Source organism: Loxodonta africana, chromosome 16, assembly GCF_030014295.1.
Source record: "Loxodonta africana isolate mLoxAfr1 chromosome 16, mLoxAfr1.hap2, whole genome shotgun sequence".
NCBI lineage: Eukaryota > Metazoa > Chordata > Mammalia > Proboscidea > Elephantidae > Loxodonta > Loxodonta africana.
The window spans coordinates 71,064,101-71,088,063 of NC_087357.1; the positions used below are offsets into that span (position 1 = coordinate 71,064,101).

Sequence of the window (23,963 nt, forward strand, 5' to 3'; positions counted from 1 at the left end):
CTCCTTCCCTCCACTCTCTCTCTTCATGTCCATTCGGGCAGCTTCTGCCCCCTCTGCCCTCTCATCTCCCCTCCAGACAGGAGATGCCAACACAGGCTCCTGTGTCTACTTGATCGAAGAAGCCACTTCTTCACCAGTATCGTTTTCCATCCCATATTCCAGTCCAATCCCTATCTGAAGAGTTAGCCCCGGAAATGGTTCCTGTCTTGGGCTAACAGAAGGTCTGGGGCCGTGACCCCTGGGGTCCTTCTGGTCCCAATATGACCATTAAATCTGGTCTTTTTACGAGAATTTTGAGTCTACATCCCACTGTTCTCCTGCTCCCTCACGGGTTCTCTGTCAGGGCAGTCATCAGTTGTAGCTGGGCACCATCCAGTTCTTCTGGTCTCAGGCTGATATAGTCTCTGGTTCATGTGGTCCTTTCTGTCTCTTGGGCTCGTAATTACCTTGGATCTTTGGTGTTCTTCATTCTTCCTTGCTCCAGGTGGGTTGAGACCAATCAATGCATCTTAGATGGCCACTTGCAAGCGTTTAAGACCCCAGACGCCACTTTCCAAAGTGGGATGCAGAATGTTTTCTTAATAGATTTTATTATGCCAATTGACTTAGATGTCCCCTAAAGGGAAACCCTGGTGGTGTAGTGGTTAAGTGCTATGGCTGCAAACCAAAGGGTCGGCAGTTCGAATCTGCCAGGCGCTCCTTGGAAACTCTATAGGGCGGTTCTACTCTGTCCCATAGGGTTGCTATGAGCCGGAATCGACTCGATGGCACTGGGTTTGGTTTGGTTTTTGGTCCCCTGAAGACCTTGGTTTAATTTTTAGGAAAAACATTATCATGTATGTGTAGCCACTTGTTTTACTTTATGTCAGTTGTCATTGTAATGATAGAAATGGGTGCATAGGGAGCCCTTATGGAAAGAGGATTTATATAGAAATCAGAGGAGCATTGCTCAGCCACTCTTGATTAATAGGTGCTTATTGGATACATACTGTAGGAATGAATTGGGCACTTTAGAGATTCTGAAGAAAAATAAGGTAACCTTGCCTGCCAGGTGCTTCTAACCAATTTGAGGAGGTGAAACTTGTCCGTAGAAGAGGAAGTAGATAAGAAAGTATTAAATGAAGTATTAAGCTATGCAGTAAAAGTTCAAGAATAGGACTGGTTTGCTGTCCAGATCATTTAATTGCACGTAGGATCAGTGTTCAGCGATGTCACCCAGTTCAGTTAATGTCATTCTGGCAAGCTGTTGATGGAGTTTTGAGTTTTTTTTTTTTAAATCCTTGTTTTGTGTTGGATTTGAACATAACAAAATTGAGTGAGCAGCCACTATTTTTGCTACCTAAAAATGAATCAAATATAATAGAAAAAGCTGAGTTTTAGCATCAGCTATATCCAATGGTTATGCAGATTCTTAGCTTTGTGACCTCTCTGGGTCTCAGTTTTCTCACTGGAAGAAATGGGATAATAGTTACTAATTCATAGATTTGTTGGGATTAAATAATTTTGAAGCACAAAAACATGCTTTCCCAGTTTTCTCGCTAAATACAGCCCTCCTGGAAACATTCATTCCCTGGTAGAATATTGCAAATTTGAAGTTGTAGATATTTCTCCTGGCACTTGTTCTTGTACAAATCACCAAATTTGTGCTTTTCCATTCTCCCTTATAAATCTGTATATCCTGAACTTCAAATAGCAAAGAAAAGTTATGTAGGGGGAAAGAGAGCTTTTCAAAGACCCATGTTTTAATCTCAAGCTTTAAAGGATAAATTTTTTTATCTGCTTAATAATGCAGTATAAAATTATTTTCATATTAAACTAAACAAAACATTATTTGAAAGACAAGTCTGCTGCCCCTGCACCTTATAAAATAATATATCCTTCCAGATGCAGCTGAGGTCCCACCTCTAAGAAGCCGTCTCTGGCCACTCCAGTCCACAGCACTCTTCCATCATAGAGAATTTAGTTTCTCTTGGTTGTATAAATTTGCATTGAGTTTATCTCTTATTTGGCACTTAAGCACTGTTATTTGTTGTTAGGTGCCATCAAGTTGGTTCCGACTCATAGAGACCCTGCGCACAACATAATGAAACACTTCCCAGTCCTATACCTTCCTCACAATCACTGCCATGTTTGAACCCATTGCTGCAGCTACTGCAGTCCATCTTGTTGAGGGTCATTCTTTTTTTGCTGACCCTCCACTTTCCTAAGCATGATGTCTCAAGAGACTGCTCCCTCCAGACAACATATCCAAAGTAGGTGAGAAATCTCACCATTCTTGCTTCTGTGGAGCATTCTAGCTGTACTTCTTCCAAGGCAGACCTGTTCATTCCTCTGACAGTCCATGGTGTATTCAATAGTCTTTGTCAACACCATAATTCAAATGTGTCAATTCCCCTTTGGTCTTCCTTATTCATTGTCCAGCTTTCACATGCATATGAGGTGACTGAAAATGTCTATAGGTTCTCTGATGTGCTTAGAGGTAAGAAATTAGCTTCTTGTCACGTAAGTATAGGAGTTTATAAGAATTTATAATGCCAGCTTTATATCACTTTATACCTAATCATCTTGCTTGAGCTCACTCTGATTTTTTTCATTGTACTTTAGGAGGAACTGCTCCATTTTTATACTACATCTAGATAAAGTGAGATTAAACCATATTTGACACACAAGAGCTTAGCTTGTCTTTTCACCCCTTTCCCTCAGATGTAAGTTCGGTAAAGTTAATCTTCAGGATTCCTAATTTCCCTTTATATTTCCACTAGTCCCTTTTAAGCCCTGCTCTCTCATAATTTTCCATCAAATCCATACCCAAGAAAAAGATAAGCTGTCAGTATGCTAATATTTATTACTTTCCTGGACTTTTGAAATTAAATTCATATTTCTAATCGTAGTATGAAGGTTATCTCCTTTTAAAGGCATTTCAGACTTTGCCAAGCCACCCAAATCACACCGTGCTGTTTGGAGCACTGGAAAAGGAATTTCAAAACCACCTAGTGTGGTCAGAGGTCTTCAACAGGATGTCAGATCCTTTTCCCAATTCACAGTCTACCACCTATTTCTGGTTACATACCTCTAATAGATTTACTAGCTTTGGTTCTGATTTGGACAGTGATTTGATTCAGTGGACATTATGGGAACCTATTCTGTGCCTTGTGCTGTCACAGACTAAACTCTGGATAGACACATGTGAATTCTGAACTCGCTAAGTCTTTTGTAAACCTACAGCATTGGAGTCCTGACACCAGCATTTTGGACTATTCCTAGTATAAGTCTTTCATGTTGCAAAGTTAAGCAAAGGAGAAGGGAGGGAAGACATTACCTGAGTCCGTGTTCAGTGAATGGTGACTTTTTTCCAGAGAAAGGGAAAGGAAATGACTTAGGCTTAATTCTAGCCTTTTCTACTTTCATGGCTTTCTATCCTCTTTCTTCCCCAAATAGAGGTGGGGGGAAAGCTACATGGGAAGTTCATGTGTTACATACCTCCCCAAAGCCTGAACAAGCATGTAAAAATTGTTCACTGAATGAGAGCGAAGGTAAATCATACTCACTTCTCTTAGAAATTGTGGTAGTAAAAAGAAAACTGCAAGATCAATTATGGTAGGCTTTTTTTTTTTTTTTTTTAATTCTATTACTTCATATATTAATGGAGATGAAGATGTAGTAACCGTAGGGTTGAAATATAAAAGCTGAAAAACCAAAATCCATTGCCGTCAAGTCTATTCCGACTTGTAGTGGCCCTGCAGGAGAGAGTAGAACTGCCTCACAAGGTTTCCAAGGCTATAAATCTTTACAGAAGCAGATTGCCACATCTTTTTCCCTCAGTGCAGCTGGTGGGTTCAAACCGCCAACCTTTCAGTTAACAGTTGAGCACTTAACTACTGTGCCACCAGGGCTCCTGGTTGAAATATACCCATCTATTAAATTGCATTTCTTTTTGCTTTGTGAAATAATACTGGGTATTCTGGGGATTCCCTGATGCTTGTTTATTTATAATCTGTATCTAGGGAAGGCTGTGGCTGCATAATAAGAGCTACTAGGCATGCTGTGAATCAGAAAGACCAAAGAAGAATTGATGCATTTGAATTACGGTGTTGGTGAAGAATATTGAAGATACCATGGACTGCCAGGAGAACAAACAAATCTGTCTTAGAAGAAGTACAGCCAGAATGCTCCTTAGAAGCGAGGATAGTAAAACTTCGTCTCGTTTACTTTGGCCATGTTATCAGGAGGGGCCAGTTCCTGGAGATGGACATCATGCTTGGTAAAGTAGACGGTCCGTGAAAAAAAAACAAACTCAATAACACAGATTGACACAGTGGCTGCAACAATGGGCTCAAACATAGGAAAGACTGTGAGGATGGTACAGGACTGGGCAGTGTTTTGTTCTCCTGTGCATGGGGTTGCTATGAGTTGGAACCAACTCAGTGGCACCTAACAATAGGTGTGCTGTGTGCCACCGTGCTTAGAAAGCTTTGACTGCAGAAGTACTTTCTGAATAACAGCACTTCAGTGGAAATGTAATCTCCTAGGATCTTAAATTAAGTATATATTTTAAATGATGCGAGTGTTTTTTATTTTGATAACATGGAAAGGAGAAGCAAAGAAATACATTGTGGTTTGACAAAAATAGATCAGATATTTCAGAGGCATCTCAAAATCTTGAAAACCTTGTTCTGTTTGTATATACTTAGTGTATACTCTTCAGAGTGATTGAGTCTCCCTAGAAGGCATACCGTTCATATGAAATCTTGATGATCTTAGCAGGTGGGAGGGTGGGGATGAAAAGAGTATATTAAAATTTTAAGTGAAATGATCACCTCAATGTTGAGCAATAAGTAGTGACCTATTTTCCCTGTGTTGACGTACCTTGTTCCTAACAATTTGAAATTAGTGATGGGTCTTAGGCCAGTTGAGATCCTTTGTATTATGAAATGACCATGTAATGTTTTAAAGTCAAATTTTAGTCTATATCGGTCAGCCTCTGGTTGGCTATTTCTTAACATACCTCAGAGTTGTATAAAATTGAATTTGAGCTTAATGTCGTGTGTTGTTGTTGTTGTTAGGTGCTGTCAAGTTGGTTCTGACTCATAGCGACCTTACGCACGACACAACGAAACACTGCCCGGTCCTGTGCCATCCTCACAATCGTTGTTCTGCTTGAGCTCATTGTTGCAGCCAACGTGTCAATCCACCTCGTTGAGGGTCTTCCTCTTTTCCGCTGACCCTGTACTCTGCCAAGCATGATGTCCTTCTCCAGAGACTGATCCCTCCTGACAACATGTCCAAAGTATGTAAGATGCAGTCTCACCATCCTTGCCTTTGAGGAGCATTCTGGCCGCACTTCTTCCAAGACAGATTTGTTCGTTCTTTTGGCAATCCATGATATATTCAATATTCTTCGCCAACACCACAATTCAAGGCGTCGACTCGGTCTTCCTTATTCATTGTCCAGCTTTCACATACATGTGATGCGATTGAAAATACCATGGCTTGGGTCAGACGCACCTTAGTCTTCAGGGTGACATCTTTGCTCTTCAACACTTTGAAGAGGTCCTTTGCAACAGATTTGCCCAAGGCAATGCGTCTTTTGATTTCTTGACTGCTGCTTCCATGGCTGTTGATTGTGGATCCAAGTAAAATGAAATCCTTGACAACTTCAATCTTTTCTCCGTTTATCATGATGTTGCTCATTGGTCCAGTTGTGAGGATTTTTGTTTTCTTTATGTTGAGGTGTAATCCATACTGAAGGCTGTGGTCTTTGATCTTCATTAGTAAGTGCTTCAAGTCCTCTTCACTTTCAGCAGGCAAAGTTGTGTTATCTGCATAACGCAGGTTGTTAACGAGTCTTCCTCCAATCCTGATGCCCCGTTCTTCTTCATATAGTCCAGCTTCTCGGAATATTTGTTCAGCATATACATTAAATAGGTATGGTGAAAGAATACAACCCTGACGCACACCTTTCCTGACTTTAAACCAATCGGTATCCCCTTGTTCTGTCCGAACAGCTGCCTCTTGATCCATGTAAAGGTTCCTCGTGAGCACAATTAAGTGTTCTGGAATTCCCATTCTTCGCAGTGTTATGCATAGTTTGTTATGATCCACACAGTCGAATGCCTTTGTATAGTCAATAAAACACAGGTAAACATCCTTCTGGTATTCTCTGCTTCCAGCCAGGATCCATCTGACATCAGCAATGATATCCCTGGTTCCACCTCCTCTTCTGAAACCAGCCTGAATTTCTGGCAGTTCCCTGTCGATATACTGCTGCAGCCATTTTTGAATGATCTTCAGCAAAATTTTACTTGTGTGTGATATTAATGATATTGTTCTATAATGTCCACATTCGATTGGATCACCTTTCTTGGGAATAGGCATAAATATGGATCTCTTCCAGTCAGTGGGCCAGGAAGCTGTCTTCCATATTTCTTGGCATAGACGAGTGAGCACCTCCAGTGCTGCATCTGTTTGTTGAAACATCTCAATTGATATTCCATCAATTCCTGGAGCCTTGTTTTTCGCCAGTGCCTTCAGAGCAGCTTGGACTTCTTCCTTCAGTACCATCGGTTCCTGATCATATGCTGCCTCTTGAATGGTTGAATATCAACTAATTCTTTCTGGTATAATGACTCTGTCTACTCCTTCCATCTTCTTTTGATGCTTCCTGCATCATTTAATATTTTCCCCATGGAATCCTTCCTTATTGCAACTCGAGGCTTGAATTTTTTCTTCAGTTCTTTCACCTTGAGAAACACTGAGCGTGTTCTTCTCTTTTGGTTTTCCATCTCCAGCTCTTTGCACGTGTCATTTTAATACTTTGTCTTCTCGAGAGGCCCTTTGACATCTTCTGTTCAGTTCTTTTACTTCATCAATTCTTCCTTTTGCTTTAGCTGCTCGACGCTCAAGAGCAGGTTTCAGAGTCTCCTCTGACATCCATCTTGGTCTTTTCTTTCTTTCCCGTCTTTTCGGTGAACTCTTGCTTTCTTCCTGGATGATGTCCTCGATGTCATTCCACAACTCGTCTGGTCTGCGGTCACTGGTGTTCAATGCGTCAAATCTGTTCTTGAGATGGTCTCCAAATTTAGGTGGGATATACTCAAGGTCATATTTTGGCTCTCGTGGACTTCCTCTGATTTTCTTCATTTTCAGCTTGAACTTGCGTATGAGCAATTGATGGTCTGTTCCACAGTCGGCCCCTGGCCTTATTCTGACTGATACTGAGCTTTTCCATCGTCTCTTTCCACAGATGTAGTCAATTTGATTTCTGTGTGTTCCATCTGGTGAGGTCCATGTGTATAGTCGCTGTTTATGTTGGTGAAAGAAGGTATTTGCAATGAAGAAGTTGTTGGTCTTGCAAAATTCTATCATTTGATCTCCTACATTGTTTCTATCACCATGGCCGTATTTTCCAATTACTGATCCTTCGTCTTTGTTTCCAACTTTTGCATTCCAATCGCCAGTAATTATCAATGCATCTTGATTGCATGTTCGATCAATTTCAGACTGTAGCAGCTGATCAAAATCTTCTATTTCTTCATCTTTGGCCCTAGTGGTTGGTGCGTAAGTTTGAATAACAGTCGTATTAACTGGTCTTCCTTGTAGGTGTATGGATATTGTCCTATCACTGACAGCGTTGTACTTCAGGATAGATTTTGAAACGTTCTTTTTGACGATGAATGCAACACCATTCCTCTTCAAGTTGTCATTCTCAGCATAGTAGACTATATGATTGTCTGATTCAAAATGACCAATACCAGTCCATTTCAGTTCACTAATGCCTAGGATATTGATGTTTATGCATTCCACTTCATTTTTGATGATTTCCAATTTTCCTAGATTCATACTTTGTACATTCCAGGTTCTGATTATTAATGGATGGTGCAGCTATTTCTTTTCATTTTGAGTAGTGGCACATCAGCAAATGAAGGTCCCGGAAGCTTTACTCCATCCACGTCAGTAAGGTCGACTCTACTTTGAGGAGGCAGCTCTTCCCCAGTCATTTTTTGAGTGCCTTCCAACCTGGGGGGCTAATCTTCCAGCACTATATCAGACAGTGTTCTGCTGCTATTTATAAGGTTTTCACTTGCTAATGCTTTTCAGAAGTAGACTGCCGGGTCCTTCTTCCTAGTCTGTCTTAGTCTAGAAGCTCAGCTGAAACCTGTCCTCCATGGGTGACATCGCTGATATCTGAATACTGGTGGCATAGCTTCCAGCATCACAGCAACACACAGGCCCCCACAGTACGACAACTGACAGACACGTGGGGGTAATGTCGTGTAGGGACTGCAAACCATTGTTGTTAGATGCTGTTGAGTTGGTTCCAAACAAAACAGTGTTCGGTCCTGCACCATCATCACAATCGCTGCTGCGTTTGAGCCCATTGTTGGCAGCCAGTGTGTCAGTCCATCTCGTTGAGGGTCGTCTTCTTGTTCACTGACCCTCTACCAAGCATGATGTCCTTCTCCAGGGACCCCTCCTGATAATATGTGCAAAGTACATGAGATGAAGTCTTGCCATCCTCTTTTCTAAGGAGCTTTCTGGTGGTTAATCCTAAGACACATTTGTTCATTCTTGTAGCTGTTCATGGTATATTCAGTTTTCTTTGCCAATACCATTTTCTACTGCACCACCAGGGCCCCTTCATCACAATCCCTTTCATCACACCACGTTTAAGACCTTTGCCTAAAGTCTTTGCTAGTTCATTACCATCTGTCCGGTATGTTTAAAATCTTTAACCCTCACAAGACCTTTTACAGCCTGGATACCGTTTATCTTTTTGCTGTTAACTCCTACCTCTCCCTACCCCATCCACTTTTAGGCTCAAATCTTAACAAACTCCTCACTCTCCCCTGATCTCAGGAGACTAGAACACCTCCACACCCTGCTGGTACCATTTCCTCTACCCAGAATGCCCACTCCCCCTTCACCAGCCTGGCTCAAACTCTTGCTCTTTCTTTGATACTCTGCTCAAGTGTCACCTCCCCTCTTAAGCCTTCTCCAGCTGCTGCAGACTCTTGCCTTGGGGACCTACCACACTCGCCCACACTCTAACAGCACTTACCTCACAGGTCTATAGCTATTTCTGTAAGACTATTTCTCCTACTACAGTATGGGACCCTTAAGGGCACAACCATTATTAGTATGTAATGTATGGCTTGGCATATGATAAACATCTGATACTGAATGAGTGAATAAAAAACAAACAAAACAAGACCAAGAAATTATGTTAGCCCCATTTCCATTAAAAATAATTTTGTTAAGAGCCTTTACATGAACAGATATATGCACACCTGTGTTCATTGCAGCACTGTTTACAATAGCAAAAAGATGGACGCAACCAAGGTGCCCATCAACAGATGATTGGATAAATAAATTATGGTCTCTTCACACAGTGGAATACTATGCAACGGTAAAGAACAATGATGAATCCGTGAAACATCTCATAACATGGAGGAATCTAGGAGGCATTATGCTGAGTGAAATTAGTCAGTTGCAAAAGGACAAATATTGTATGAGACCACTATTATAAGAACTCAAGAAATAGTTTAAACAGAGAAGAAAATATTCTTTGATGGTTACGAGAGCGGGGAGAGAGGGAGGGGTATTGACTAGATAGTGGAGAAGTATTATTTTAAGTGAAGGGAAAGACAACAGTACAGGAGAAGTCAGCACAACTGGACTAAACCAAAAGCAAAGAAGTTTGCTGAATAAACTGAATGCTTCAAAGGCCAACGTAGCAGGGGTAGGGGTCTGGGGACCATGGTTTCAGGGGACATCTAGGTCAATTGGCATAAGACAATGTATTAAGAAAACATTCTGCATCTCACTTTGGTGAGTGGCATCTGGGGTCTTAAACACTAGCAAGCAGCCATCTAAGATGCATCAATTGGTCTCAACCCACGTGGAGCAAAGGAGCATGAAGAACACCAAGGACACAAGGTAATTATGTGCCCAAGAGACAGAAAGGGCCACATAAACCAGAGACTACATCAGCCTGGGACCAGAAGAGCTAGATGGTCCCTGGCTGCAACCAGTGACTGCCCTGACAGGGAACACAACAGAGAATCCCTGATGGAGCAGGAGAACAGTGGGATGCAGACCTCAAATTCTCTTCAAAAGACCAGACTTAATGGTCTGACTGAGACTAGAAGGACCCTGGAGGTCATGGTCCCCAGACTTTCTGTTAGCCCAAGACTGGAACCATTCCCAAAGCCATCTCTTTAGACAGGGCTCGGACTAGACTATAAGACAGAAAACGATACTGGTGAGGAGTGAGCTTCTTGGCTCAAGCAGACACATGAGACTATATTGGCAGCTCCTGTCTGGAGGTGAGATGAGAAGGCAGAGGTGGACAGGAGTTGGCTGAATGGACAAGGGGAATACAGGGTGGAGAGAAGGAGTGTGCTGTGTCATTAGGGGGAGAGCACCTAGGAATACATAGCAAGCTGTATATAAATTTTTGTATGAGAGACTGACTTGATTTGTAAACTTTCACTTAAAACACAATAAAAGAAAAAAAATCATACTTAATTGAAATATAAAGCATCCCTGTTTTGAGTTTTCTTAAAAAGAAAAAAAGGTTTATGAGTGGCTGAAAGCGAAGAACTCTGGCAACGGCTTTTGAATTATGTCGTAAGAGCCCATCAGTGAAACTGGCAAAAACCTGAACGAAACCTGTGGATTTGTGATTTCATTAGATGCAGTAAAAAGGAAAATTTTGATGAAGGTAAAGAACTTACCTGATCTAGGCTGTTGGATAGCCACAACTCTTTGAGCCTGTCCTCAAATACATTCAACGTGTATGTATATCTCCTCAAAATATTCAGCCTTTGCAAATAGCAAATAGAACATTGATTCCTGCACGTAATCCTGAAAGCTTCCCCTTCTGTTTTGTCTTCTATGCTTTTACTTGAATATTAAAACAATTTTTGTTTACACATTTCTCCGTATTCTCCAAATGCCTGTGAAAAGCAATCTGGTAGCTCCGTTAAACGTTCTGTAAAAACATCACTCAAACTTACTTTGAAATATTTATAACTCCTCAGTAATCACACTGGATAGCTTTTCACGACTGCTTAATCAACAATGGTTTCATTCCCTGCCTAACCGTCAGATCGCGTACCAAAAGAATTGTATCTTCTTTCACTTGTATTATTCATAACTCATTATTTCTGTATTTCTCTTAGAATAATGCTCTTTTTTCCCCCTTGCCAGAAATTTTTTTGGTAAGAGAGGATAGGCGTAAAGTGGAATTATTTTCAAGAACAGGATTAGTGGGTTTTTTCCATCTGAGTAATCTATCTTGGCTTATATTATTGTGTAGGAGAATACAGCTCATAGAGTAGATGGTTTGTGATTTTTTTCCCTGTTGATGTGTTTGTTTTAGAAACGATTTCTTCTCCAAAACAGCAGCAGTTCTTTTATTTTTCCTTTCTTTGTTCAGTTGGCACTCATTTTTCCTAGCTTCTGCAATCAGTTGTGATATAGACTTAGTGAACCTCAGGAAGCTGCAGAACTTTTATTTACTAATACACAGTGGAAAGAGTTAACAAATACCACAAAGGAAAATTTTCAAACTCCTAAGTCTGACTTGTTTGATTTGGTCTGTAGTAGCATCCTCTGCTGTTAATTTATCATGCAAGTTGAAAAATCTGGGAATAAAAGCTTGTCTTTGAAGGCTTTTCTTGGAGAATCCTAAAATCGATTCCATTTCTATCCCCCTTTTTTAAAAAAAATAATAAATAATTTTAAACTTCCATTTTATATTCCTATTAATGTTTTATTACAAAACTTTCAAAATATTTATGGAAGTTGAAAGAATTAATATAATGTACCCCATATACCCATGACTTGGCTTCATCAGTTATTAACACATGGCCAGTCTTATTTCATCTTTACCCCACCCACGTACCTGCGCGTGCATGCGCGCATGCACGCACACACAAACACTGGATTATTTTAAAGCAAATCATTCATTGTATCATTTTTCCATAAATACTTTAGTATATTTCTCTGACAAGTATGAATAGCCGTGATACCATCTTCACATCTAAAAATACTAACAGCGTTCCCTTACTATCATAAAATATTTAGTACTTGCTCAGATTTTCCTGATTGTCCTGTAAATTTTTTTTTTTTTTTTTTTACTGTTTGTTTGAATCATTGTTCAAACAAGGACCACACTGTATCCTCTTTTAATCTGTCAGCTTCTGTAAAAGGGAGGTAACCAAATACTTATTTAAAATGGGAAAAGAGCTCCAACAATTTACGTGTTTTTAAAGCCAACAGATATTAGATACCTCGCACCACATAATCCAGAAGAATAACAAAGCATTTTTATTAATTAACTCCCTAACGACCTCTATGATACTTTTTTTTCCTCCATTTTTTGACTTCGTACTCTGATCACTTCTTTATATGATAACTACTTTCTAAAATAATTTTCTGTCTCTTCTCTAGGATGACTCATAGCAACCATATAGGACAGGGTAGAGCTGCCTCATCGAGTTTCCAAGGAGCACCTGGTTGATTCGAACTGCGGACCTTTTGGCTAGGAGACATGGCTCTTAACCTCCACGCCACCAGGGCTTCCTTATTATGGATAATTTACAAAAAATGAGCAAATTCACTCATAGATGTATTCACTGTTTGTAGTATTACTGCTGTTTGTCGTATTACTACAAACTGGAATTTTGATAAATTCTGCTTTGTATACAAAAAATATATATATATATAATTCCCATCAAAAATGAAAAAAAAAAAGATGCATTACAATCGTATTCATGTATTAGCAAGTATATTTGTAAATGGCCAATTGGAATATGAAGATAGCACTGATTACCATTCCTCAGATTCTTTTGAATTTAAAAGTTTTTTTTAAAAGAAACAAGTTACATTAGTTTCAATAATGTTTTATTTAACTTAATATATCCAAAATAAAAAAATTAAAAAAAACTAATTTTTTAGTTTTTTTTTTATCCAAAATATCCTTCCAAAATGAAATTTATATAACAACTGAGATTTTACATTATTTTCCATATTGTCATCTAAATCTGGTGTATATTTTACATTTACAATTCAAACTAGCCACATGTTAAATGCTTGGTAATCACCTGTGGCTGGTGGCTGCTGTACTGTATAGCACAGCTCTAAAGGGTGACATTTGATAGTAAATGTGGCTCTTAAGTCTTTGACTCTTAAGTCTTTGAAAGCTGGACAGTGAATAAAGAAAACTAAAGAGGAATCAATGTCTTTGAATTGGTGAAGAATATTGAAAATACCACAGACTGCCGGAAGAACCCTGGCAGTGGTTAAGCACTACAGGTGCTAACCAAGAGGTCAGCAGTTTGAATCCGCCAGGCACTCCTTGGAAGCTCTATGGGGTCGCTATGAGTCGGAATTGACCCAATGGCAGTGGGTTTGGTTTTCTTGGTTTTTGGCCAGAAGAACAGACATATCTGTCTTGGAAGAAATACAGCCACAGTACCCTTGGAAGTGAAGATGGCGAGACTTTGTCTAACATACTTTGGACATGTTATCAGGAGGGACAAGTCTCTGGAGAAGGACATCATGCTTGGGAAAGTAGAGGGTCAGCGAAAAAGAGGAAGACCCTCAACGAGATGGATTGACACAGTGGCTCCAACAGTGGACTCAAACACAGCAATGATTGTGTGAGGATGGCACAGGACCAGACGGTATTTCCTTTTGTTGTACACAGGGTTGCTCTGAGATGGAACCAACTCAACAGCATCTGACAACAGCAATAAGTCTTTGACAAACAATTATTTTATTGCTTTCCACATATAGGAATAGCATTTTCACTTATTATTTGGCGACCTGTTGTTGTTGTGTGCCGTTGAGTCGATTCTGACTCATAATGACCCTTTAGGAGAGAGTAGAACTGCTCCAGAGGGTTTCTAAGGTAGTAAATCTTTATGGGAGCAGATCACCAGGTCTTTTCTTCCAAGGAGCCCATGGGTGGGTTGGAATGCCAACCTTTTGGTTGACAGCTAAGCACTTAACCATTGCTCCACCAGGGCTCTTTATTTGGAGATCTAACCAAAAACTAAACCCGTTGCCTTTGAGTCAGTTCCAATTCATAGCAACCCTATAGGACGGAGTAGAACTGCCCTGTAGAGTTTCTGAGGAGTGCCTGATGAATTCAAACCATTGACCTTTTGGTTAGCTGCTGTAGCTCTTAACCACTACGCCACCAGGGTTTCCATTTGGAGATCTAGGTGAGTTTAAAAACTTGACTTTGGCCACAAATAAATACCACCTGTGAGTCATCATCTATAGGGCAAGGAGAGAAGAAACTTCAATAGTAATTTAATAATTCTTCATTAACAATATTGTCAGTTTGCTGTTGTTATTTGCTGTTGTTACTGTAGTCTTTTGTACTTTTAATCATGGTGCACTAGTCACCCTCCTAAATATACTCAGTTGAGCTGTAACCTAAATGAGAATTTTGAGGGTGTATTACCTAACGTTAACAATAATTTAGTGACTTTCCATTGTGCCAAATATGCTTGCTTTGAAATCTTTGGGAAAAAAAAAAATCACTAAGGTGTTTCCCCTCCAAACTGCCAGCTTTTTATATAGTCTAAACCAAAAAAAAAGAATGAATTTTGCTCAAGTTCAATGAGGTTTTTTTTAATTTTTATTTTTTGTCATTTTTATTAGAAAAGGAGGCTAGTCGTCATGATATAATCAAAGCCCACATTTTAGCTCCCAGGTAACTCGATTCTAAACTGTTTATTGGAACACTGAATCTAATAGATTGATTTTCTGCCTCTTTTTACTGCTTTCCATGTTTTTATATCCTCTGTCCCAGCTTCCCCCATGCACACATGAACACGGAAGCTTTTGCTCAGAGAACAGACCTAATATTAGACATTTTAGTTACGTACTGACTGATTGGCCTAAGGGGTGATCAACAGAAGATAGAGAGCTGAGGACCTTTTCTCTTTTCTTACTCAGAAACATGTATTATTCATAAAATAGCGTTCTGATAACACGTTATTTGTTGGTTATTAATAGGATAAACTAATGGAGTAGAAAAATCTTAAAAGGAGAATCATTGATTTCTGTCCAGATTCTGTTTACTTACTTAAACATCTAATTACTTTTCCAAATGGAAATGGTCACTTAGATGCAATCTAATTAATAAGCAACACGAAATAGGAAATTTTTTAAACGTATTGACAAACTTACTTGGTAAGAGATGATTTCTGTAAGGAATACTTAGGAAAAGAATAAAATTTGAAGAATAATCACGTTTTACAATACCATATTATTACCGCTAATGGATATTATGCTTCTTTTGTCATTATTATATTCAGCAGTTGGCTTACCTTTTTCCCACCTGATATCTTTGAAACTCTGCCACCATCTCTTGTCTTTGGCTTCTAATGCAGAGATCATTACCAACCAAACAAGAAAAAATTCAAGTAAATGTTTGCCCTGAAATTAAGTGTATCCACTATAGAAATTCCTCTTATGAGACAGGAATTCATGGGTGTCTGAAACACTAATTTTTATTAAATTTTCAGGTGAATTCTTCATTTTCATGAGATAGATAACTGTTAGATGAAGGAAATAAGACTTAATAGTTCACATTTTTAAGATCATGTTTTAGAAGGAAGGTGTACTTTCAGAAGCTTAAGGAAGAGGCAAAAAAAAAAAATTTTTTTTTTTTTTAAGCAAGTTCTTGAAAATCATGCTAGGGAGCTTTGGCTTTATCCTTTAAGCAGTGAGGAGCCACTGAAAGAGTTTTAAAGAGAGGATGATATGATCCATTCAGTATTTAGGAGAGTGACTGGTATACTGTGATGGACATATTTTAAAGACAAGAGCTTGGAGGACATTGTAGTCGTAGTGACCTATAGAACAGAGTAGAACTGGCCCTTAGGGTTTCCAAGGCTGTAATCTCTATGGAGGCAGACTGCCACATCTTTCTCCTGCTGAGCAGCTGGAGGATTCAAACCATCAGCCTTTCCATTAGCAGATGAGTGCTTTAACCACTGTGCCACCAGAACTCCAGTAATAACAATACCAAATGCTTTTTGAGTATCAGCTCTGTGCGGGGCACCAGGCTCAATGCTTTATGTGCATTAGCCCTTTGACACCTCATGGCATCTGGGTTTATAGATGCAGAAACTAAGGCTTAAAGGAGTTAAAGAACTTGCTCAAAGTCACAAAGTAAGTGGGGAAGGAGGGATTCAAGTCCTGTTGTAACTTTAGGGCCTGTACTTTCAACTACTGAATTATGCCAGTGTCGGCAGAAAAAAAAAAGTAGAAATGAACTAAAAGGGTGGCAGTGGAATTGGTAAAATATGGGGAGAGATTGGAATTAGAGTAGGAAGTGAAGACTCTAAGATGACTGTAAGGCTTAAAGCCTGAGGGACTGACCAAATGGTTGGAGTTAGAATTAATCAAAATAGGACATACAGGAGTGGAGCAGGTTTGGGAACATACTGAGTTCAAGGAACTGGAGGTATATCTGGTACGGATATCTATCAAGCAGTTAGATTGGTTGTACCCAGTAAGAAACCTCAGGGCAGTTCATCACATGCTTTCAGTAAAGCTTCATTAGTTTATACCTTGTAGTCACACTTTGAACCAAAATAGTTTAAACTCATATCTTTCTGTGCCAGTTTCTTTAAATTGCATAATTTATAATATAGGAAAGATAGGCTTTAAAATAACTGATGATAAGATTTAAGTCCAGACTGCCTTTTCAGGGTTATGTTTTTTTGGCTGTGATTTTGTTGTGGTGGTCGTGGTAGTTGTTATTGTTTTGAGAAAAAGGTTATTGAAGTTCAAATAAACTTGCATTCTAGCATCAGTGAGCCAAAATTCGGTGAGTCTTGTTGATGTGTTAATTTGTCTACTTTGTTAAACTGAGTTGGCATTTTCACAAGATAAGCATTTTCATGTGCTTGTTATAGTATACTTGATAAGGAGAGATCCAATGTAACCAGTAAAGACTTGGTCCTTTGCTAAGCTGGTTAATAAGATTTTACTGTAAGATCAGTGAGACTCATTCAGATTATTCTTACAATTGGATTTTCTGTTCTTGACTAGGCAGCTGCCCAATGCCTGTTAGCTTTTCTTTCATCCAATGCAATTAGAATTGCAGAGCAGGAGGAAAGGAATCTTTTAAACTCAGTTTAGTTTGAGGGGAAGGAGATAAGTTGTCTTTGAGCTTATAGTTTAATGATTTCCTGCTAGCTCTGTCTTCAGAGACCAAGTAATGGAAATGTTTTAAATTTCTTAAAAATAAATTTCATATTAACTAACTTACCTCTGAAGACAAGTGCTAATTTTTCAAGATAATAAAAACATTTTTTGAAATTTTTTTCCAAAAGACCATATTGGCTTTTTCAATCTTATTTTGGTACCTACGGAATTCTAAATGATGTCTGAGATGGTCCCATATCACAGATGTAACCTAAAACATTTCCCTTGTGCCTTTCTCACTTTCCAGGAAAAAAATAAATTTAACTCAGCAGCCAGGCCTCTGTTTCTGGTCATTTATGTACTAAATCCACTAAAAGGCAGCTTCCTGTATCTAACATATTTTAGGAAACAGTATCACTCATGTATTCATTTTTCAATGTTTATAATTTTTTTTAACATGAAAAGTATAATGCTTTTAATTTGTAATTTCAAGATTTCTTATACTTCCTTATCGACATGAAGTGGAGACAGTGGGCAGAGCAAGAGACAGAATAAAATGAAGAAGAGACCTCTGATCCAGTGACCAGAGGAAATAGAATTCTATAAAGAAATTTAGAGGTTGGATACAGCGTGCAAAGGGGCAGAGGAACTTCAGGGATGGTCTCTAGTGAGTAATTTTTAGTGTTCATTATTACATAAATGCTTTAAAATAGCATTTGGAATGAGGGATTGTTTCCTGACAATACATAAACTTCTGTCGTTGCAATTTATAGGCTTTTGAAACAGATTGTTGGAAAGCAATATAAAGAAGTAGGTTTTCTTCCCATTATTGCTTTGTGTAATGTTTTCTCAAATGCTCAGGTTTTTTGTTGTCTGTTTATTAGTGTCCTGTAGGAAGGGGGTAGAGAGGGGCATGCAGTCCTGGAGTAAACTCAGGATCTGGCTCGGCAGCATAACAGTTTAGTCATCTCTGTGGCCGGAGACTCAAGATGCACTTCAACTGTCACATCTGATTCCTGGATCATTTTCCTCAGTGTCATTTCTAAGCCGCACTAAACACTGAACGGTATGATGGGCTCACTGCTGCCAGCATTTGGAACACTGTCTACTTCCCAGTCCAGTATTCTAACCCAACATTCTGGATATTTTATATACTGAGGATGACTGATGACAGGAGTCCGAATAGATTCCCAGTAGGAGCCTGACATGAGATGGCTTCTAGCAAGGTGCGTAGAACCTACCGAAACATAAATTCAAATGATACGGCCAGCCGTGGACTGCTAGTGAGCAGCAGCTGACCATCCTACTTGAAAGCCAGCATTTAGAGACAGTGTCTCTTTATGAGTGAAGGTATCAGCCAGTAATGTGATGTAAGGTCCTGAGCTGTAAACAGCCCTAAAGACGGCAAACCTCTAATTATAGGGGGAAAAAAATTATAGAAGGAGATGAAAAATCAGGCAAAACTTGGAAAGAAGTGTAAGAGATTTTATTAATTTGAATAGTATCCCTTTTGACATCTGCACCGTGGATAGCATAGTTCTGAAATATTTTTCTGATTATGTGATTACTGATACATGATTACTGTAATCAATTTTAAAACTATACAGAAATAACAAATCTGGTGACTAGGTTTCTAGTCTATACGTTGTTGTCGTTAGTTGCTGTCAAGTTAGCTCTGGCTCATGGCAACCTTTTGTAGAAGAGAACGAAACGATGCCCAGTCCTGTGCCATCTTCACGATCATTGGTATGCTGTTTTAAAGATATAAATTAGCTTCAGACAGCACAATGTGTATTGTAACAGCATGATATTTTAATACTTAGACCAAAAGAATTTTAAACCTTAAAAATCACTAATCTAGCCTACTTAAAATTGGAGGAGATATTTGGACTAGAGCGGCAGGAGATAGAAAAGGAAAGGCTATTTTATACAGGCAAGTCAACGGATGAGGGCTAGGTCAAATGGAAGAGCACGGCAAGGGACCCTAGTTATGGTCAGATGAAATAGGTAATTATAGTCCTAAATCTAATGGGAGCATGCCACAGAAGTCTTTTATATACAGCATTCTGAAACGACTTTTAGTCCAAGTGATACAACTGTTTTGGCACAGCTGCTCAAACGGATCTCCAAACAAATGTTGTTCCTGGCACAGGCTTCGTATAAGCATTTCTTTCACCCTGCTGATGTCAGTTTTTGTCTTTCACTCCCTGGTGTATTAAAACCTATCAAGGTTATTATTTATTACTTTAAAGATTAGCACATCTGAAGATACAAGGTTTAGGGAGGAGACTTCCAGTTAAAGGTAGCAGAGTAAAGGCATTTTTATTCTCCCCCCTCTGAAACTCATCAAAAACAAGAAGATAGGAAAGTAGAAAAGAACTCCATCATTAGTGAAACTAGGCACAAGACTAAACCCCCAAATACAGGCAGTAAAGCATAACTTGCCGCATTATCCGAAATCTAGACCACGTGTAGGCGGATTCCGTCCAGCAATACGCTGATTTCCCTAGAAGTTAGATCTTACTGTAAAGGTCTAACCAGTGAGGTGAGCCTTTACTGGAGCGTCAGCATCTAATTTTTCAGAACCAGTGATATGATGGAGCGCTTATTAGCAATTCTTCCATTTCATCAGATTCTTTTTCTTCAGATAACTCAATGAAAATTAAATTTAATACTTTTAAAACAGCATGGGAAAATGTGTGCGAAGGAGCAAAAAATAAGAGACTTATTTGGTTATACAGTAGAACTTTTAGTACTCATTTAAGTAAAGGAAAATTTCCTTTGGCTTCCAACACTAAGCAACTGAAAGCCGTTCCTTTCAGCCAGTTGGTATGTGCTTTTAAGCAGCTAGTAGATAATGGTTAAAACTAAGATATAACCTGGGAAGTTACTGAACTTCAATATAAAAGAATCTTCTGGGCAGCCAGACAAAACGAACAAGTCTGTATAAGGGATCTCCTTTATATAAAGGATAAGGAGTAATAGCATAACGTTGTCCTTGTTGTTGTGAGGTGCCGTTGGGTCAGTTCTAACTCATAGCAACCGTGTGCACAACAGAATGAAATACTGCCTGGTCCTGCGCCATCCTCACAATTGTTGCTATGCTTGAGCCCATTGTTGCAGCCACTGTGTCAGTCCATCTCCTTAAGGGTCTTCCTCTTTTTTGCCAACCCTTTACTTTACCAAGCATGATGTCCTTCTCCAGGGACTGATCCCTCCTGACAACATGTCCAAAGTATGTGAGACACAGTCTCACTGTCCTTGCTTCCAAGGAGCGTTCGGGTTGTACTTATTCCAAGACAGATTTATTTGTTCTTTTGGCAGTCCATGGTGTATTCAATATTCTCCTCCAACACCACAATTCAAAGGCGTCGATTCTTCTGCAGTCTGCCTTATTCATTGTGCAGCTTTTGCATACATATGATGCGATTGAAAATACCATAGCTTGGGTCAGGCGCACCTTAGTCTTCGAGGTGACATCTTTGCTTTTTAACTCTTTAAAGAGATCTCTTGCAGCAGATTTGCGCAATCCAGTGCATCTTTTGATTTCTTGACTGCTGCTTCCGTGGCTGTTGATTGTGGATCCAAGTAAAATGAAATCCTTGACAACCTCATTCTTTTCTCTGTTTATTGTGATGTTGCTTATTGGTTCAGTTGTGAGGATTTTTGTTTTCTTTATGTTGAGGTGTAATCCATACTGAAGGCTGTGGTCTTTGATCTTCATCAGTAAGTGCTTCAAGTCCTTTTCACTTTCAGCAAGTAAGGTTGTGTCATCTGCATAACGCAGGTTGTTAATGAGTCTTCCTCCAATCCTGATGCCCCGTTCTTATTCATACAGTCCAGCTTCTCAGATTATCTGCTCAGTGTACAGATTGAACAGGTATGGTGAAAGGCTACAACCCTGAAGCACACCTTTCCTGACTTTAAACCATGCACTATCCCCTTTTTCTGTTTGAACGACTGCCGCTTGATCCATGTACAGATTCCTCATGAGCACAGTTGTTTCGGAATTCCCATTCTTCACAATGTTCTTTATAATTTGTTATGATCCACACAGTCAGATGTCTTAGCATAGTCAATAAAACACAGGTAAACACCTTTCTGGTATTCTCTGCTTTCAGCCAGGATCCATCTGATGTAGCGATGATGTCCCTGGTTCCACGTCCTCTTCTAAACCCAGCTTGAATTTCTGGCAGCACCCTGTCGATATACTGCTGCAGCTGCTTTTGAATGATCTTCAGCAAATTTTGCTTGCATGTGATGTTAATGACATTGTTCAATAATTTCGACATTTGGTTGGATCACCTTTCTTGGAAATAGCATAAATATGGATCTCTTGCAGTCAGCTGGCCAGGTAGCTGTCTTCCAAATTTCTTGGCATAGAGAAGTGAGCACTTCCAGTACTGCATCCGTTTGTTGAAACATCTCAATTGGCATTCTGTCAGTTCCCGGAGCTTTATTTTTCGCCAGTGCCTTCAGTGCTGCTTGGACTTCTTCATTCGGTACCATCGATTCCTGATCATATGTTACCTCCTGAAATGGTTGAACGTCAACCAATTCTTTCTGGTATAGTGACTCTGTGTTTTCCTTCTGTCTTCTTTTGATCCTTCTGCATCATTCAATATTTCCCCCATAGAATCCTTTAGTATTATGTCTCGAGGCTCGAATTTTTTTTTTTTTTCTATTTCTTTCAGCTTGAGAAATTCTGAGCATGTTCTCTTTTAGTTTTCTATCTGCAAGTCTTTGCACATGTCATTATAATACTTTGTTTTCTTGATCCACCCTTTGAAATCTTATGTTCAACCCTTTTACTTCATCATTTTTTCCTTCTACTCTAGCTACTCAATGTTCAGGAGCAAGGTTCAGAGTCTCTTCTGACATCGATTTAGGTCTTTTCTTTCTCTCCTGTCTTTTTAATAATCTCTTCCTTTCTTCATGTCTGATGTCCTTCCACAACTCAGCTGGTCTTTGATCATTAGTGTTCAACATGTCAACTGTTCTTGAGATGGTCTCTAAATTCAGGTGGGATATATTCAAGGTCATACTTCTGCTCTCGTGGACATTTTGTAATTTTCTTCAGTTTCAGCTTGAACTTGTATATGAATAATTGATGGTGTGATCCACAGTCAGCCCCTGGCCTTGTTCTGACTGATGATATTAAGCTTTTCCACAGATGTATTCAGTTTGATTCTTGTGTATTCCATCTGGCTAGATCTTAGTTATCTAGTGCTGCAATAACGGAAGTACCACAAGTGGATGGCTTTAACAAAGAGAAGTTTATTTCTTCACAGTTAAGGCTGAAAGTCCAAATTCAGGGTGTCAGCTCCAGGGGAAGGCTTTCTCTCTTTGTCAGCCATCACATCAATCTTCCCCAGACTAGGAGCTTCTCTGTGTAGGGAGCCCTGGTACAAAGGACACACTCTGCTCCCGGCACTGCTTTCTTGGTGGTATGAGGTCCCGCTGTCTCTCTGCTTGCTTCTTTCTCTTACATCTCAAGAAATTGCCTCAAGACACAATCCAATCTTCTAGACTGAGTCCTGCCTCACTAACACAACTGCTGCCCATCCTCCCTCATTAACATCATAGAGGCAGGATTTACAACATACAGAAAAATCACATAATACCAGGAGTCATGGCCCAGCCATATTTACACACATTTTTGGTGGGACATAATTCAATTCCTGACAAGGTCCACATGTATAGTCGCCGTTTATGTTGGTGAAAAAAGGTATTTGCGAAGAAGTTGTTGGTCTTGCAAAATTCCATCATGGGATCTCCTGCATCATTTCTGTCACCAAGGCCATATTTTCCAGCTACCGATCCTCCTTCGTTTCTAATTCTTGAATTCCAGTCACCAGTAATTATCAGTGCATCCTTATTGCATTTTGATCAATTTCAGACTGCAGAAATTGGTAAAATTCTTCAGTTTCTTCATCTTTGGCCTTAGTGGTTGGTGCATAAATTTGAATAATATTTGTATTAACTGGTCTTCCTTCTATGTGTATGGATATTATCCTATCACTGACAGCGTTGTACTTCAGGATAGATCTTGAAATGTTCATTTTGACAATGAATGCAATGCCATTCCTCTTCAAGTTGTCATTCCCAGCACAATAGACCATATGATTGTCTGATTCAAAATGACCAATACCTGTCCATTTCAGCTCACTGATGCCTAGGATATCGATGTTTATGCATTCCATTGCATTTTTGATGATTTCCAATTTTCCTAGATTCATACTTCATACATTCCAGGTTCCAGTTATTAATGGATATTTGCATGTCCTGAAAGCTTGATTCCATCCACGTCATTAAGGTTGACTCTACTTTGAAGAGGCAGCTCTTCCCCAGTCGTATTTTGAGTGCCTTCCAACCTGAGGGGCTCATCTTCCGGCGCTGTATCAGACAGTGTTCCACTGCTATTCATAAGGTTTTCACGGCTAATTCTTTTCAGAAGTAGACTTCTGGACCCTTCTTCCTAGCCTGTCTTAATCTGGAAGCTCCGCTGAAACCTGTCCTCCATGGGTGACCCTGCTGGTATTTGAATACCGGTGGCATAGCTTCCAGCATGATAGCAACACACAATCCCCCACAGTACAACAAACTGACAGACACGTGGTGGGATGGCATAATATTATTATTTAAATAGTTACATTGAACAGCTTAATTGACTCTTAAAAAGTGCTGTGTAGCAAACTTACTGCCAATTTGTTTTTCTATTTCTTTTCATTACTTGTGAATTCATAAGTACTTAGTAGAGTCAGTTTCCTTCATATTCGTCCCCT

The 23,963-nt window shown here is 39.4% G+C and overlaps 1 protein-coding gene across 3 annotated transcripts in view; it reads left to right on the top strand.

Annotated features, from left to right (window-relative positions):
- MCU (mitochondrial calcium uniporter) overlaps positions 1-23,963 on the top strand; it is a 236,815-nt gene that overhangs the window by 121,927 nt on the left and 90,925 nt on the right. Inside the window, exon 1 of one of the 3 annotated variants that reach the window (XM_064269706.1) lies at positions 3,659-4,261. The exons of 1 other annotated variant lie outside the window; for it this stretch is intronic. In XM_064269706.1, the coding sequence (XP_064125776.1) occupies positions 4,217-4,261 (45 nt within the window). In that variant the 5' untranslated portion in view covers positions 3,659-4,216. Of the gene's footprint in view, positions 1-3,658; positions 4,262-23,963 lie in introns of those variants that run through there. One more of the 3 variants, XM_064269705.1, reaches the window with a different exon arrangement.